The sequence below is a fragment of the Quercus lobata genome, chromosome 9, assembly GCF_001633185.2.
Source record: "Quercus lobata isolate SW786 chromosome 9, ValleyOak3.0 Primary Assembly, whole genome shotgun sequence".
Classification (NCBI taxonomy): domain Eukaryota; kingdom Viridiplantae; phylum Streptophyta; class Magnoliopsida; order Fagales; family Fagaceae; genus Quercus; species Quercus lobata.
In genome coordinates, this window is record NC_044912.1 from 50,219,552 (window position 1) to 50,237,555 (window position 18,004).

At 34.8% G+C, this 18,004-nt stretch overlaps 1 protein-coding gene and 1 long non-coding RNA gene across 3 annotated transcripts; one reads left to right on the top strand and one right to left on the bottom strand.

The window, feature by feature from the left end:
- Window positions 1-1,068: 1,068 nt before the first annotated feature.
- LOC115962135 lies at window positions 1,069-9,096 on the top strand. Of its 2 annotated transcripts, XR_004085358.1 has the most exons (6): window positions 1,069-1,380; window positions 2,058-2,072; window positions 3,141-3,212; window positions 5,095-5,149; window positions 7,074-7,399; window positions 8,626-9,096. It is a non-coding gene; the product is annotated as an uncharacterized LOC115962135 (long non-coding RNA). The 2 variants fall into 2 exon arrangements; XR_004085357.1 differs by lacking the exon at window positions 2,058-2,072.
- Window positions 9,097-14,401: 5,305 nt separating this feature from the next.
- On the bottom strand, window positions 14,402-16,438 carry LOC115961948. The gene is made up of 6 exons (XM_031080833.1): window positions 16,294-16,438; window positions 15,731-15,840; window positions 15,489-15,660; window positions 15,305-15,413; window positions 14,830-15,216; window positions 14,402-14,741 (listed from the first exon to the last, which is right to left on the bottom strand). The coding sequence occupies exons 1-6, from the start codon at window positions 16,436-16,438 to the stop codon at window positions 14,402-14,404; spliced, it is 1,263 nt and encodes a 420-aa protein (XP_030936693.1).
- Between the last annotated feature and the right edge of the window lie 1,566 nt (window positions 16,439-18,004).

The following is an 18,004-nucleotide window of genomic DNA, read 5'->3' on the forward strand; positions in this document are numbered from 1 at the left end:
ACGGTACGGACAAATGTTGTAAAAATTTTATTATTTTATATTCCCTTTTCTCTCTCCTCTCTCTTCATTTTCTTTCTTTTCTCCTCTCTCATTCTCCGGTTCCCTCTCTCTTCTTCATTTTTTCTTTTCTCCTCTCTCACTCTCCGGTTCCCTCTCTCTTCTCCCTGTACCGGTTCCCTCTCTCTTCGACCAGTCCGGGATGTTTACCGTCAGCAACGACGGTGTAACTCCGACGACGACTGCGCGCTCCGCCAAGCTCGATCTCGCTCCAGCCACTCGATCTCACCAACGCTCCAGCTATGCTCGATCTCACCGATCTCACCCCGAGGCCGCCATCGATCTCACGCTCAGCCACACTCCAGCCACTCTGCCTCTCTCTGGTTGTGGGTTTTTTTTTTTTTTTTTTTTTTTTTTTTGTTGCAATTTGGGTTGATCTGATGGTGGAGGTGGGTTGTGGGCTATGGGCGGTGATAGTGGCAGTGGTGGTGGGCTGTGGGGGTGATGGCCCTCTCCTCTCTGTTTGAATCGATGGCTATTTGTTTTTTTGAATTGGTGCTGAATCGGTGTTGAATCGGTGGTGGTTTGACATTTGGGTGGTGGCTGTGCTTGGTGATTGGAATTTGCTGGTGTTTTTTTATTTTTATTTATTTTATTTTTATTTTTCCTGTTTTGTTGGTGGTTTCTGCCTTGCTGGGTGTGTGATGGTGGGGTGGTGGTGGTGGTGGTTGCTACCTTGCTGGGCATGTATGGTGGTGAAGTGGTGGTTGTGCCGGTGGTGGCTGGTCAGTGTTGTTGCGACAGTGGTGGTTGGTGGATGTTGTTGCTTGGTGATTGGTATTTGTTTGTTGTTGGCGGCTGAGATAATATATTATTTTAATAAGTAGTATATATTATTTTAATGTATAGAATTGAATGATAAAACATCTGATAAATAAGATGTTGTAAAATGATGTGGTAAAATAATAAAGTAGGTCTTTAATGTGACATAATTTTTGCCATAGCTGCTGTGGATGCCTTTATAAATAACTAAAAAATAAATAAATAAATAAATAACCGTTTAAAATTAAAGGGTACACGAAAACAGAAATAGAGAGGCGATGAAAGAGAGGGAGGCGACGAGCACACAGGGAAAGAAGCAGAGAAAGAGGCATAATGGCGAACTCAGCATCGATTCTGCCAAGTTTACGGTTGAATCCAACCAAAATCCCGATTTACACATAAAACCCAAAAGTACCCACTCCCAATAAACTGTTTCTTCTTCTTTGCCTCTTCCTCCGTGTTGAAGCCGTTTTCTCTGCCTCTCTCAATTCTCAAAACCCCTAAACCTTAGCTCATCACTGCTCTCTCACTCCTTCAGCATCCCACCGCCGTCATATACCGGTGAGTTTTTATCTTCGATTTAAGTTTGTTTATTAATTATGATTAGGGTTTGATATTTTGTTTGGATTGGTTTCGATTTCGGTATTCAAATTAAGTTTTTCTCTTCACCTTTCAGTTTGACATTTTGATCAGGCTTTGATATTTGTTTGGTTGGGTCTGTAGGTTATATTTGGTTCTCATTTTGGTATTTGAGTTATAAGTGGTTCTGTTTTGATTATTTGGGTTAAAATTTGTTCATGTTTATTTATCTACGATTTCTGGGTTAAAACGTAGTTTCTTTCAGATACTTTCTAGACAAAGATGTAAGCTTTACAAGTCAAGTGGGAATAAAAAAGTAAATTGGACCTTTTTCCTTAATTTAGGTCCTATAAAGAATAAGATGATGAATTCCAAGAATAGGTATGAGTCAGTTGAGTTCATTTTTTTTCCCAATTAATTATGCATGCTCTCTTTATTTCAATCAATTTGGTTCCTTCCCTTTATATCTGCTGCTCTGTTCCTATTACGTTTCAAAATCAATTTCTCTGTGCTTGAAATTTGCATATTTGTTTAATATTAATTCTTCTAGAATAACTATTTGTCATTGTTCATTCTCTGCCCTATTGCTTCCCTTCTAATTGCCATATGCTCTATGTGTACTTTGCCCCATCCTTGCTACTCTGATTGTTTCTCTGCAGTAGTATATCTGGAAGGTAAGCACACTCTTTCCCACTTCAACCACTATTTTCAATTCCTGTAACTTCTCACTGGTGCTTTTCCTATTTGAATTTCTATATTTAAAATTTTCCCCTCCTGCTGAATTGTCTAGGGTTTTCCTTTGATACCTATTTAAGGATAGATGGATTTATTCTCTTTCTTTGGATGCTTTGTCTCAAATTATCATCTATGTATTTTGGTTTGGGTAACATTAGGGATTTTTGCTCTTGGGTAATGTTAGGGATTTTCACCTTTGCTGCTTTTAAATCTGACACTTTACAGTGTAGGATAATTTATAATTTTTTCTAAGTGAAATTATGGTTTCCTGGATTATTTGCTATGTTTTTGAATTAGGGATTTTCGCTCTTGATTTAAATGGTTAACTTTCACCTTTGCTGCTTTTAAATCTGACAGTTTACGGTCTCTGTATTTTGGTTTGGGTAACATTAGGGATTTTAATTCCTGATTTTAATAGTCATCTTTCACCTTTGCTGCTTTTAAATTTCACAGTTTAAAGTGTAAGGATAATTTGTAATTTTTTTAGAGTGAAATTCTGGTTTCCTGGATTATTTGCTGTGTTTTTTAAATAGAAATAAACAAATAAATAACCAAGAATACTGTGTTATTGAATATTAAGGGATTATTTCCGAAATATGGTTGTATGGTTTACACTTGAATTCGTAGATTCAGGTTTTGCTGAATTGTTGAACTACCTTTTATATGGAAACACTTTCACATATTTACAATATCCATACCATTTACAATTTTTTCTTTAGCTTCTTCTGTTGTCTCTCTTTCCTTTTTCTCTCCTGTATTGTGACAAAGGTTCTAATAGATGGCTTTAGCAAGCTTGGTTTAGAAGGAATGCTTAGTTTTTAACTAAGATCCTTGCAACATTTTTCTTTGAGACTGCTCTTGAAATTCCAATGTCTCTTTAGTTTCACAAGTTTACATAATTTATGGTAATTTTTGATGGATCAAACCTTTCTTTTGTAGTCTCTCTTTCATCTTTCTCTCCTGTGATTTGGAAAACCTTCTGACCCTATCATATTGTTAAAATATAGGTTTGCTTAGTTATTTGCCAAGAACAAAACTAGGGTAATTTACAAGAAGAAGTTGCTGGAACAAACTGATAGGTAAGGACAGCATGATTTTCTCTTTGTCTATCTCATACTTTGTATTAGATTTTGTCCATTAGTGCATTTGTGTTTGAATTGGCTTTGATTTGCATATTTTAGCCAGCTTTCTCTTCAAAGAAACAAATATTTGCATTCAATTAATTCTTATACTGTATTCAACTAACCTGTCAAACTGTTATGTTCTCTTTTAAAAATAATCGTCACCAACCATATTGGGTTTTTTGATTTGTTCTAATTGCATAAGCTGCTTGCGATTCTCTTTCATTAGTTTATAGCATTAAAAGCTCCACAACAGGAGATTTATCTGTATGGGAACAAAAGAAGACAAATCAAATGAGTATTCAAAAAATTTAAACAAATCAATTCTATTCTTCTTTCTTTTTCTTATGAAAGATACATAATTAGTCATAGAGCGAAAGATTTAATATAGTTCCTAGAGTTGTGTATCAGTGTATGTTTCTATGAAAACCTTTCATTTTGTACATTGGAATTTGACATTGCTGTGCTGTTTTCATTTCGGTGTGAGTGTTGGTTTGTGGTGTGATGACAAAGTGAGAGGGAGTGTGAATCTGAGCTACCACAGGTTAAGGTTTTTTTTTTTTTTTTTCCTTAGATCTGGGTATGAAATATGAATTAGTTTTGAGTAATTTGGTTGGATTGATTTTTATTTAGATATTTGGGTTACTTTAGGTTTTGATTTGATTTTTTGATTCAGTTTAGTTTCTCCGTGTACTAAAAACTTTTGGGAGTATTTGGATTCAATTAATTTTGTGTTTGATTTTGGTTTAGTTTTAGGGAATTTATAATTGGTTTTGGATAATCAAGGTTTAGAAATCTTGAAAGAATTGGAATTAATGTGTCTGATGTTTGCTTCATCTTTATTGCCGCAATTATGCACTTCTAGAGGACTCTTTTTTTTTGATAATCCACTTATAGAGGACTTTATAACAGTTATTTTCCCACATAAATTTGAGAAGAATTAGATGAATTTCTCAAACTTGGCTGTTTAAATGAAAGATGGCAGTGTACTGTGGCACAATTTTAAGCCAAAAGAAGAGTTAAAACCTGTTTTAATAGATGGGTTCGTGCTCTGCACCCATCTCCTCTCTTTGGCATATGCTGTTTGTATTTGTGCTCTTCCCCCATCTCCTCTCTGCAACATATACGGAAGGTCCACATCATCTTACTGTTTCTTCTCCTATTCGAATTAGCATCTTCAATCTTCAGTATATCTATGTTTTAACTTAAAATCTTATGCTTATACTTCAATTGTTTTTCTTCTTGAAATACTCTCTATGTAGTTTATGAAATACTCTATGTAGTTTAGAGTTTATAAATACAAACCCACAGAAAAAGTAATGAGAGAGAGAGAAATGGTAGTAAGGCACAAAGGGAATGACATAGATATAAATCTCAGACCAGTTGGTCTCCAACCATTGAAAATTGAGCATTAAGTATGATTTATGTTTGGGTATTTGGTTGGATTAGGAATTTGGGTTAGATTTGGTTTTGATTCAGGTATTTGGGTTTTCCATGCTTGGCATCGATTTCACCAGGTCACTAAATCTCTCTCTTTCTCTCTGTTTCTCTAAAACTAAATTGTTATGCTCTCTCTTTGTCAATCTCCTTTTTTAGAAAAAAGAAAAGAAAAGAAAAAAGAAAAAAGAAAAAAGAAAAAAGAAAAGAAAGATTATTAGCTTCTTTGAGAATCTCAGGAACTAGGCATGGGATGCTTTTTTAGCGCACAAGGTTTTGTTGAGTTCTCTTTTTGTTTCCATAGAAAGTAGCATCTCAGAGATTTTTGCTGCAAATTTTCAAAACTAAATGAATTTGAATTTTGGGTTTCTATGTGGTCTTTTAAAGTTTGGAATGATTCCAGGAATATAGGACCGACACAGAAGATCAGCCTCAAGCCAAATGGTCGACCTGTCAAGGTAATAAGAGCACCTACGTTTGGGTTTTTTAAATTTATATATTTTTTATGGTGTAGTTAAATTCTTAAAAAAATACTGTTTGGGTTTTTTATTTTATAAATTTATTATGGTGTAGTTAAATTCTTTATAAAAAAAATTAGTAAGAATTTTTTTTTGAAACAAAGAAACACAATTTCTATTAATTTGTTAATCCATATCCAGATTTATGTAAATACAAATGGATCCCACAGATCTAGGATTGAAGCCAAACACATAATCTGCTCATGTCATATAAAATTTGAGGAACAAATGCTTAAGTGTCATGAAGAAAGTAAAGGCTCAAGTTGAATTTTTGGGTGCAGTTAGAGTTGTCCAAGGCTCTAGGTAATTGGCAGTGATCTTGAGTCCTTGACATTAGTCAGGTAGAATATGTAGGGACATAACTAGAAGTCTAAGGTAGTGTGTTTAATACAACATGTGCAGAGGCATATGTGTTCATTACTTTTGCTAGATGTTAAAAAGAAGCTACACGATTTTTTGTGTAGATACAAGTAGCTTTCCCATCCAGGGCTTAACATTTGGAAAGTCCAAAATTAACTTTGTTATACATGATGGATATATTCCAGTCCATGTCCTGAAATTAGTGCTTATAATGATATACCCATTTGCTAATACAAATAGATCAACCACCAAACATTACCCCTATACTTCTCTCTAATTGCAGATGGCAGTTAATAAGGGTAAATTTATAACTGGAGGTTCAGCCAAATCCCACAAATCAAATGAATGAGTTATCATACTTAAGAGCTTCTGAATGTGTCTTTCCTGGATAGAATACCTTTATGGACCTAATATACATAGTCAGTAATCTCCAAACCAAGAACGAGCAATTCCCAGAGTTGCAGAACTCTATAATCACTATGAATGGCAATAGAGTAAGAACTAATACTACACAATCATATATAACTACACATCATAACTGCAACACAAAAAAAACTTAAGTGTCAAGCTTCTATTATGTATGGCTACATTATTTAAGTTTTAGGACTCAAGCTTTGTTGTTGTTGTTAAGTGAATCTAATACCTTAAGGTGAATATGGGATGTGTACTGATTTCAGAAAATGAATGTCTCTTTGTACAAGATTTTGTGTAAATAAGAAGCACTATGGATAAATGGTTGTTTGAAATTAGTTTTGATATTTCTTTGACCATATTATGTATGAGTACATGAATATCTTACTATTATTCCTGCATAAAGATGCATATATATGTGCAACCGTGACTCTGCCTACAAAAGGTATAGTTGCTTTAAAATTGGCATAACTAAATTTGTACTCAAAATGTTTGAAGTAAAAAATAGGTCAATTTTGTTCAACAGTTCAGTTTAACATTAGCTCTGCAGAGTGCATATTTTTCTACAATTACTATGGAGATTGCATGAACCTGGATCTTCCATGTAAGTGGACCTTACATCATGTGGGTCCCCTATAATTAATGGTCCATGTCAGGTAGCAAAACTTATTGCAGCTGATAATGTCTCTGTTCTGAAAATTTGATGGTATGACTCAAGTACTTTGGTGGAATTCTGCTTAGACATAACCTAAACTGGACCTAAAGCTCAATGAAAGAAAAGATTGTCTTAGGTTCTATTTTACAAAATAGTGAGCCTGGCAGATTAACCCATTTTCCAAATATTCGGAGGTTGAGAAAGTAATTATTTCAGTTGAAGGATGTTATTCTCCACATCTTTCTTATGTCTTTCGAAAATGTAGTTATATGGAGTGGCTTCGGTGTATCTATTGTTCTTTTAGGTGGTTGATGAACTAAGATGATGCTCCACTTCATTTCTTATCATTCTAATGATTTTTTCTATCCTTAATTTTATTAATTTCTTTCTTCTCTTTATTGGAATGGTCACTGAAGTTAGGATCTGATGTTTTATCAGGTTGGATTCTTCTTCGCAGAACTCTCAGATATTGATATGGAGAACTTGAAGGCAGATGTATTTCATTTATTAGAAATTGATATTTTAACATTTATTAGATATCTGAGATGTTAAGGATTGGAATCCTATTTTAATTTAAATTTAATTTGATTGATATTTTACATTTACTAATGTAATGTTTCCTATGAAGGATAGGAATTCCTAAGATTGAAATCCTAATGTACAATTAAAGAGAAAGAAACAAAGAATTGTTTAAATCTTCATACGCAGAGATATAGTCTGGAAAGCACAGAGAGATAGGCTGCATACCCATTACCCCATAATCGGTAAAGTTATTGTTTTTGTTATTGTCTTTTTTTTCTTTTTCGTTTTCAAATTTGGGGATTGAATATGATTTGGGTTTGAATTTCTTGGTTGGATTGGTTTAGATTCAGATTTAGTTATTTGAGTTAGATTTGGTTTTGACTGAACGTTTATGAAATTCATTGGGATTAGTATTTGTTTTTCTTTTGAAAATTGAGACTGCTAAGTTTTTTATATTGAAAGCACTGATCAGCTTTGCAATGCCTAAGATGGTAAATATATAGCCTATTTTGTCTATGGTGCTACTCATTTTAGTGATTTTAGGCATTCTTTGTTAGAAAGGTTGTTTTAGATAATGGCAAATCAGGCAGAGTTTGATAGAATTCCTAAATGTGTCCATATGGCATGATCTGGTTTTCCACATAAATTAGTTCCTAAATCCGTACTAGAGCTTTCTATCTACAGTCCCCTAAACTTTTAAATTTTAAATTTGGAAAGATTCTCCCCCTCGCTAATTTTTATAGGTTATTTATAGTGTACAATGCCAGTTTTACTGTTAACATGGTCTTACATTTCAAATGACTTATAGACGTGATTTGAAATCAAATACCTAATACTATATATAAAAGCAGAAGTTAAAAGAAGATAAGGCTCTACAATTACGGATGTTACTACATGTAGGAAAAAACCCCACTTAAAATTTGCCATTTTCCAAAAAAGAAAGCGAAAATTTGTGACTTTAAAACATCAAGCCTTTCAATTTCATTCTCTGAATTCTATTTTATTTTTCTTTTCTTCTCTTCGTTCTTTCTTTTTTCTTCAATCCTTATATGATGGTTGCTGTTGAAAGGTAGAGATAGAGTTATGTTCTGTTTTTTATTTTTGAAATTTAGGTGTTAATTATGTTTTACATTTGGGTATTTGGTTCAATTGGTTATGATTTAGGTTTATTTGGTTGAATTTTTTTTTTTTGAGAAAAATTTAATGAAGCAGTGAGCCATATCACTAACACAAGATTATGATTAGTGAAAATCAGAACAACTATGAATAGTTCAAAGGTTAAAATTCAAATGTTTTACTCAAAGGTACAAGCTCTTATAGTATATTACTATTTGTTGAAACATGCTGCTTACATTATAGTGGTCTTTTTCTAATTTTTACGTAGGATAGACCAAGGTTATACAATGGTTGATTGCAAAATGGAATTTATTGCTTCATATAATAGAAATTTGGTTATTTATTTGTGCAGATACAAAGGACAAGCTGTTTCTTCTGGAGCTTATTAGGCATGTGTATATCTGTCAGTTTTTTCTAAGATTGGTGGATGAATGATATTTACCTAGATGTATTTTTCCAGATTATTTTGATACTTGGCTATTGTGGTTTAAGTCCAAATAGTGCAACTGGTAGAGCAAAGGCCAGGCATTATTAAAAAATTGTAAATATCATCTCTCAGACTCAGTGTCTCACACATAATAAACATTGGTGGCCACACGGAGACTAGGTTGGAAGTTTATTTTCAACTCCAAAATTGATTTTTTTGGCTTTGGTTTTCAGGTGTGAAATATTTTGTGTGGTGAAGTATGATTGTGATTATGTAAAAATTGCTTGGGTTTAAAAGGGGCTGGTGCTTATGGTTATCCCCTAGCGTTGAACTTTGTCATAAATTGAGTGTAAAAAATCAATAATCCAGAATTTTGAAGTTCATTTTGAGTTAGATGATTTTGATTATTCCAAAATGTGGTTTATTATGTCACAGCAATGCAAACAATGCCCTTAGACAAGCTGTCGTTTCGCAATGTTGATGAGCTTGAGCTTTTTTTTTTTGCTGAATGAAAGGGGGGCGGGGGCGGGGGCGACCATATGTGACTTACCCTCCAGGGCGTGACCTAATAGGGGCACCCCTCCGTTAGGGAATGTTGGATTGAGCCATAGCTACTGTGACTGGGACGCCACAGACCTCACCTTAGCACCCCAAGAGAGCCAGAGTGTGGGGTGCATTGCATGCCATAAATCTCCCTCCACATGGTACCCGCCACGACTCGAACATGGGACCATGAGCATGCACGCGGGATCCCACACTGCTGGGCCACCCCTCCTGGGACGAGCTTGAGCTTTTAAAAGAGTATGTTGATCGTGATATTCATATTAAAGCTAAAAAGGACAATGTAATCATTACTATCATGTAAGCTTCTTGAGCTTTTGAACCAAACTTATAAGATTTCAATTATCATTTTTTCTAAATCATATGCTGATGCCAGGTTGGTCATTTTCAGAACAAGTGTCTTTTTTTACTTCCCCCCCCCCACCCCTTCATTCATGCCCTAGGTTTAATCCCATAATCAGAGAAGTGTATAAATGGAATTTTGAGTTCTTTGAATTGCGTCTGTGTGCTAATTAAGAGATACTTTAGTTCACAAGTATTTTCCTTGATATTATTTATATACACATTGATTTTTCAGTAATGTTTACATACTAGGTTTAATTCTTTAGTGCATGTATGAATTTAGTTAGTTTGAATGTAACTGACTGATATTAGCTGATTAGTGGCAATACTAAAGATAATTTCCAAGAATTCTAGATTGGGTTCCCCTTTGAAACAGTTGTTGTTGGTGGCAAATTATTTGATGATGTCAGTCATCTCCTTAAATTAGATTCAGTATAGGTAGAGTGGGGAAGTGAGGGAATGTCTATTTCTTTTTTATTTATTATTGTTTTAATTTTTTGGTTTCCTCCTTTCTATTTGGTGTGTGTGTTTAAAAAAGAAAAAGAAAAAAGAAAAAAAAAGGTAGCGTTGGAACGGTGTAGTTATTGTTGCATGAAAATATGTGATTTTATTTAGGTTGTATTTTTATTTACAGGTATATAGAGTTGAATGCAAGAAAATTCCCAACAAATTGCTTTGTAATATATACCCACCACAAAATTAAGTTTAGTCCCTTGCAAACAATGGTTTCTTGCATCTATTATTTTATTTTGTGTATGTTTGCCGGAATTATTTTAAAAAAAATTTTATTTTAAGGACATTGTAATATATAACTTTAGATTTTGTGAGAATTGTTTCATATTTTTCATCTAAAATCTTATTAGTGGTTTTATTTATTTATTGATTGATTGATTCTAATTCTGTCCATTGTAATTAACAATTTGAAGTTGTTTTACTTAAATGAGTTTGGATCACACAAGTATTGGTGTGATATGCTTGACACATTAACATGGAAACCAAAAGAGCAATTCTCATTGGAGAATGGGGAGTAAAAAAACAGAGTGTTTTCAAAGTATGTGCTGTGAATTAAGGTTATGTTTTGTCTCTATAAACCCAAGGAAAAAAAAAAAAAAAAAACACATAAAAGACCTTGAGTCTGTGGTTAGTTTGCTTGATTGATATATATATATATATATATATATATATCATGTGCTTGATATTTTGTTTCTAGATGAAAACTATTGTAACATATGAAGGGAGTGATATTTTGTATTGTATTTTATAGATAGAATTTCTACAAGTATAGGACAAATGAGGGGCTATACAACATGCACTTGACGAATTTTAATGTATTGTTATGTTGATTGTTTTCTATTACATAAAATGATACCGCGCATTGCGCGGGTTAAACACTAATGATTATAATTAGGATATTCCAAGGACCCTATTTTCGTGTGGACCATGCTAAGTTGCTTAAAGTCTTCTTATGGAGACAAACTTGCCTACAGGCCGTTTAAATGGGCCAAAATGGCCAAATAGCCAGAAAATCCTAAGTATATAGTTAGTAGTTCTAGTTACCAAACTATATTATTTACTAGCATCTCGAGTCTAAAAGACTTGATTTTGGTCTACAAATCGAGTCTCAAAGACTCGATTTCCTTGGTCTGATGTGACATTATTTTCCTACTTGGAAATCAAGTCTTAGAGACTCGATTTATAAACCAAAAAAATTTCAACTCTCAACTCTCTCTCGTACAAGCCAAAATACACAAATTTTTTTTTTTTAAGAAATCCAGAAACACAACCATTAGATCAAAAGAGAAAGAATCGGATCAGATGAGAGAGGCAACCTGCCCAGAACATATCAAGAACCCAGAGAAAAAAAAAAAAAAAAAAAAAAAAAAAAAAACCAGAAAGAGAAGAGAGAGAACCCAGAACAGAAGAAGAACCTGTCGGAGAAGAACCCAGGCCGCACGGGAACGCGTTGCTTGGCCTGGGGGTTTTTTTTTTTTTTTTTTTTTTTTTTTTTTTTTTTTTTTTGGGTTCTTCTGGGTTATATAAGGTTTGCAAATCAAGTCTTAGAGACTCGATTTTCATGTGAACACATGGAAAAATATGTCACATCGGAAATGATTAGACCATGAAAATCAAGTCCTTGAGACTCGATTTATAGGCCAAAATCGAGTCTTTTAGACTCGAGATGCTAGTAAATAATATAGTTTAGTAACTAAAACTACTAACTATATACTTAGGATTTTATGGCCATTTGGCCATTTTAGCCGTTTAAATGTCTTCCACAAATTTTTGGAAAAAGCCTTAGCATTATTTACTTGACTGACTTGGAGATTAGACAGTACTGTCCTCTGTGGAATAATCATGACTGTTTATGATCCGTAATTGTCTTCGTTATTTATTGCTATGAAAAAAAAGAGAAGAAGAGAGAGAATAACGTGGGTTGACGTTGGTTTACTTGACTTTAGACAGTGCTGTCCTTCATGGATATATATCACAGAAGTAATGAATTGTTAATTCGGGTCTCTTAGAGCATCCACAGCAGTGGATCTATAATTTTAGCTATTTGGCACCAATAAAAGTTATTTTATCTATTTTACCTATACACATGCTGCAACAGTGGATCTATTTTAGCTTTTAACACAATAAAATAATATAAACATCACAATAAAATAATATATCTCATACATTAAAATAATATATCTCACTACCCAAAAAAACATCCACAGCACCAACCACCACCACCTTTACCATCAGCCACAGCCACAACTACACCCACAACCACCACCACCACCACCACTCGCCACAACCACCACTCTACTTTGGCAACCACAACACAACATAGAAAAAAAAAAAAACAAACAAAAACAAAACCACAACCCCATCACCACCGGTCACCACAAACCACCATCCATGACAACCAACCATGACAACCACAACCATAAACCATAAAACTCATAGCCAAAATCCACAAAACCCACTGCCAAAGCCAAAATCATCCACCACCACCACCACAACCAAAATCCACAAACCCATTGTCAAAATCATCCACCACCACTACCATAGCCAAAATCAACCACCACCACCACAACCACCAAACCCATATGAAAATACATTAAAAAAAAAAAACACTCAATCATAGCAAAGAGAATAGAGAGATGGGCGGCAGCAGTGGCTTGTGGCTGGCGGCATGGGTCTGAGGTTGATCGGCAGCGATGAATGAGGGAGCTTCGGTGACGTCGTGGATGAGGATGAGTCGAGCTTCATGGGTCGGAAACGTTGACGAGCTTGAGAGACCGGAGAGTGAATGAGAGAGATGAGTTCAGAGAGAGATGAGAGGAAAGTGAATAGGAATGGTGTGAAAGAATGAATAAAAAATGGAGCTGGCAGAATAAAATATTATATATATTTTTTGCTCACAGCTACAGTACACATCTATCTATAGATGTGCACTTTAGCAAATCAACTAAAAAAAATAACTATAGCTCCACTGCTGGGGCTTGTTTTTTGTGTATGGGGAGCTAAAATATACCAATATAGCTTTTTAGCACCACTGCTGTGAGTGCTCTTACAGCCATTAAGCCATAAATGGATTACAAGACTTCCATTAGGCTTATCATAATGTCGATGCTTTTCTTTATGAGATCCGGTTAATGTATGTTTTTAGGATATATATTAACCTTCTATTTTGATAAAGTTTTTATGAAAAATTAAAAAAGCTGTCAAAATAGTAAATTACTTTTTCGTTTTTCTATAAAAAATTTCTTAAAATAGATTACTAATATATGCCCTAAGAGCATACGTTAGTAAATCTTTTTTTTTTTTTTTTCTCATCTACAATGGTGATTACTGACCCAAGCAATATCGTCCCACCAGCCTTTAAATTATGAAGATTGCCATCTAAAATTTGTACAATTTTTCAATCATTCATATATATATATATATATATATATTGATTTCAAAAAAAGAAGGAAAAAAAAAAGGAAAATTCTAAGGATCCTATTTTCGTGTAGAACACGCTATGTCGCTAGTCTTCTTGTGGAGTCAAACTTGCATACAGGGCCTTTAAACTTCCTTGGTTTACTTGACTTGGAGATTAGACAGTACTATCCTCCGTAGAAAAATCAAGATCCAATAAATTTTGGGGCCAGGACCTATGAAGCACGGGTATGTTTCGGGACTCGGGTGCGGGTGCGGGTGCGGGTGCGGGACTCGACAAGTTTTGAAAAAGGTGGGTGCAGGTGCGGCGGGACTCGGCGATTAAGAAATGATTAAAAATATTTTTATTTATATTTTTAATATATTGCTAAGCATACTTTTTCACATTATATAAACATATATCAAATTTAAGAGCAATATTAGATAATAATTAAAACATGATGTTCATAAATTAAATACAACCAACAAGATTGAAACTAAAACATTTCATGATGTTCGGAAATTAGAATACAGCTCATAAGTTTAAAACTAAAACAAAATAAAAGATAATCAACAAGACAATCAAACACCAACATCATCATCCTCAAGATCAATAGCTTCACTTTGAACTTCACTTTCACTAGTAGTAGCACTAGTGTTAGCATTCCCAATAACCATGGCCTCCAACTCTGGCTCATCAAGTGTAAGGGCTGCATTCTCAAGAATTCCAGCTCCTCCATGTATGTCGCTCTCATTCCAAAAGTCTCCTGCAATATCCCACATCTTTGTTGCTATATGTACATACTCCTCGTTGCGCCCGACAAGAGTCGAAGATTAGAATGCATATATACCAAATCCTCAGCGCGTGCAAGAGCCATTTTGTTTCTTTTTAAGGAATGGATGAATTTGTATGTGCTCCAATTTCTCTCAGTGCATGAGGATGAACAAGGTTGTCCAAGAAGTTTAGGGCAAGGGTTTGAAGAATTGGAAATGCGAAGGCATGGTATTGCCACCAAACCAAAGGTTGTAAGGCCCACCTATTTGTCAAGGCATCTGGTGAAGGAAACCTTCCTCCTAAAAATGTAGCAAACTCAAACTTCACCATCGTTAATTCATTCTCATCTTCAAAGTATCGATCCAAACACTTCCTTCTTTCCATAGAAATTTCATGATCCCGATGTGGAGGGATGCATTTCGGATTCCCCGAAAGCCATTCAATGGAGTAATACCTAGTTAAAGATTAAAAAGCAAATATAGATGAAACGTGTGTTTTACTAAAAGGGTGAACTAAAGAAAATAGAAAATAAATGTACTTACTTAGGATTTAAGGAATGAGCCAAGCAATGTAGCGGTGTATAATTTTTAGTCCATCGATCAATGAGTATATCACACACCACACCCCAAAATGAGCTATATTGATCATCTTCCAAGCCTTTGTGCCGATATATTACTGCCTTCACCTTCTCTATCTTTGAATCCCACATCTCATACACAAGATGAAGACAAGGCTTATCTGTGTCGACTATTCGTAGCATATCATAAATGGGTGCTGTGAATTCAAGGACATAATCAATATTATCCCACCAAAGATCACTTAGAATCATATCTTTCACCTTTTGAGCTTTTCCAACATCATCCTCCCTATAAGAAGCCCATTGGTCACTAATAGCCATGGCTTGAAGGCGTCTTTTTATCAACTTCAACCTTTTTTAGCATTACAACAACTGAAGCAAATCTAGTATCAGCAACTTGGAGCAGTTTTAATGGACAAAATTCATTAATCATTGCCAACCTCATTGAATGGTTCATGATAAAAACACGTATGAAGGATGCATCATCAGCAATACGTGTAATCCAACTACATTCCTCATATGTAACTTCATTCTTTTTAGTGTTTTTTGCTGCACAAATATTCTTTAAAGCTAGATTGAGATTGTGTATAACACAGGGTGTCCAAAATATTTTAGGATACTCACTTTCAATAAGAGCTCCAGCAGACTTCATCACACTAGCATTATCAGTGATGACTTGGACAACTTCTTCATGTCCAATCTCTTTTATAGCATCCTTCAACACCCCAGCAATATAATGTTTGTCTTTGAACTCACCTGACCCATCAATTGCCTTTATAAACACTGGACCCCCCATCTGATACAACCATAATATTAATAAAAGGCCTCCTTTTTGGATCTGACCATCTATCAGAAACTATACTTACACCATTTTCAAGCCAAGAGTCCTTAATTGGTTTCAAAAGTCTTTCAACATGAGCTTTTTCTTTTTGTAAAAATGTTGTTCTCAAGGCATTGTATCCAGGAGAAAGATAGCCTGGAATGTTATGGGTAGCAGCATATGCATAGGAACTATGATAATATGGGTTCCTTGCAAAGTTAAACAGAAGCCCACCGGTGTAAAACATCCTAGCAATTCTGCTCTCCAAATCATGCCTAACATTATTCTAGAATGCTTTCTCCAAAGGAGAATTCATAATCACCTTCCTCCTCTTACTATCAACCGGATTTGTACTATCACTCCCTTTCTGTTTCCGAAATGGGGAAATAGGTATAGGCCCACGGCCTAGGGGAGATGGGGGTAAGGGAATTTGACTTCTCCGTTCTCTCTCTAACTTATGATTCTCAACTCGATCATGCATTCACTGCATTTCCAACCTATGGCTCGGTGTCACCTTAAGGCATGCTTTAATATCTTTGCCAGAAATTTGTAATAAATGAGCCTTAACCCTAGAATAGGATCCCATATAAACTATACCACAATAGTTACACTTAAAGTATGTGTTTCCACCTGATTTAACAGAAGCACCAGGTGGTTTTTCTACTTTAGTCACATACTGCCAAAGAGGAGATTCATCATTTGGCACTTCTTGATTAGATGACGGTGAAGTTTCTGTGCTAGTAACTTCGTCCATTGCAAATTCAATAGATTCAATTTAACCTACAAATAATAACTATTAACTAAATAAATTAATAATAAATCAAACCCAAGTTCACAGATTCACAAATCACAATGAGTAACAACTAATAAGTAATAACTATTAACTAAATAAAACTAAGATTGAAAAGAAACTAAGATTCACAAATCACAGATTCACAAGTTCACAAATCACAAATCACAAATCACAAATCAAACTAAGAAGTCTAAGATTGCAAGCTTTATATCAATACCTGAGTTGAGAATGCGTGAGAGAGAGTTGAAGTTTGAATGAAGTGACGAGTGGTTGTGTCTCACAGGGGAGACGGAGTGCAGAGATAGAGAGGTAGAGAGTGATTCAGTGAAGCCGAGCACACCGAGCACACCGGACCAAAGCTTTAAGTTTAACTATGACTAATCAATGTGGCTTCCTTTCAAGAGAGGATATACTGAGGGCAGTGGGTTTCACAAGGAGTGGCAAGATTGTGTTGGAAATGGGTGGAGGACACCTCATGTCGCAGGATCTTTAGAGCACAGAAAAGAGAGACAAGTGACGGAGTGAGAGAGAGTGTTTGGACGAAGTGAGAACTCTGAGAGAGTTTTAGGGTTTAATAATAAGTTCAAACGGTGCATTTTGCACCTTTTCTTTTTATTTTTATTTTTATTTTATTTTATGAATTTCGGCCTGAATCGGCCGTTTCGGCTTGAACCGGCCATTTTGGCAGTTTCGCCGGTTTCGCCCGATATGGCCCGAGTCGGCGCGAATCGGGCCGAGTCTCAGCCGCGTCGGCTCGAGTTGGGGGAAAAAAAAAACCACGTGGGAGGATACGGCCCAACGTGACACCAACACGCGGTCAGCGATGTGCCTCGCGCGTCGCCGCATCGCGCCGTGTCGGATGCGGGTGCAGCGACTCTGGAGCCATGTCTGTGCATCCCAGGTCAGGACTACCTTAAGTTTCCTAATGCAAAGTTATAGATAACGCTGTTGAAAATTTCTGCAAACAATTGTGAAAATGATATTTAGCAGATTATATAAAGCATATTGGATATTAGTGGCCCGTTTGATATATAAAATTAAATACATGTTTTCAATTTTTAAACAATATTACATGTATTTTCACACACTTTTTCATCCACACGTATTTCCAAAAAAACTGAAAATTGTTGTTTAAACACATGTATCATTATTGTTGTCCTTTGTCTTTTCATGTGAACTATGTTATTTAGACCCAAAAATGCATAATTTATAATTTTTAGTAAATGCATTAAATCATGTTTTGAAACCATAATCGTAATTTTTTGTCCAAAATATGATAATCAAACCTGGCTACCCACGCATTCAGATTGGCTGAAATCACAAACATTTAGTTTATGATGTAACTTAATGAAAATTCATTGCAAAACAAATATATATATATATATATATATATATATATATATATTAATATTGATTTCAATAATTAATAGTAAAAATCCTTCAACAAATATTTAGCGACACTGAAGCCTATATATACACACACATCATATTAGAAAACATAAAGAAATGTAGAAAGATAATGAAGTG

Excerpts from the sequence above, each read along its gene's own strand:
- LOC115961948 (XM_031080833.1), bottom strand. The coding sequence starts at position 16,438 with ATGGACGAAGTTACTAGCACAGAAACTTCACCGTCATCTAATCAAGAA. Across the intron at positions 15,661-15,730 it reads ACTCTTGGCTTGAAAATGGT|ATGGGGGGTCCAGTGTTTAT; the intron begins GTAAGTATAGTT and ends TGGTTGTATCAG. Across the intron at positions 14,742-14,829 it reads GCTCATTCCTTAAATCCTAA|GTATTACTCCATTGAATGGC; the intron begins GTAAGTACATTT and ends ATCTTTAACTAG.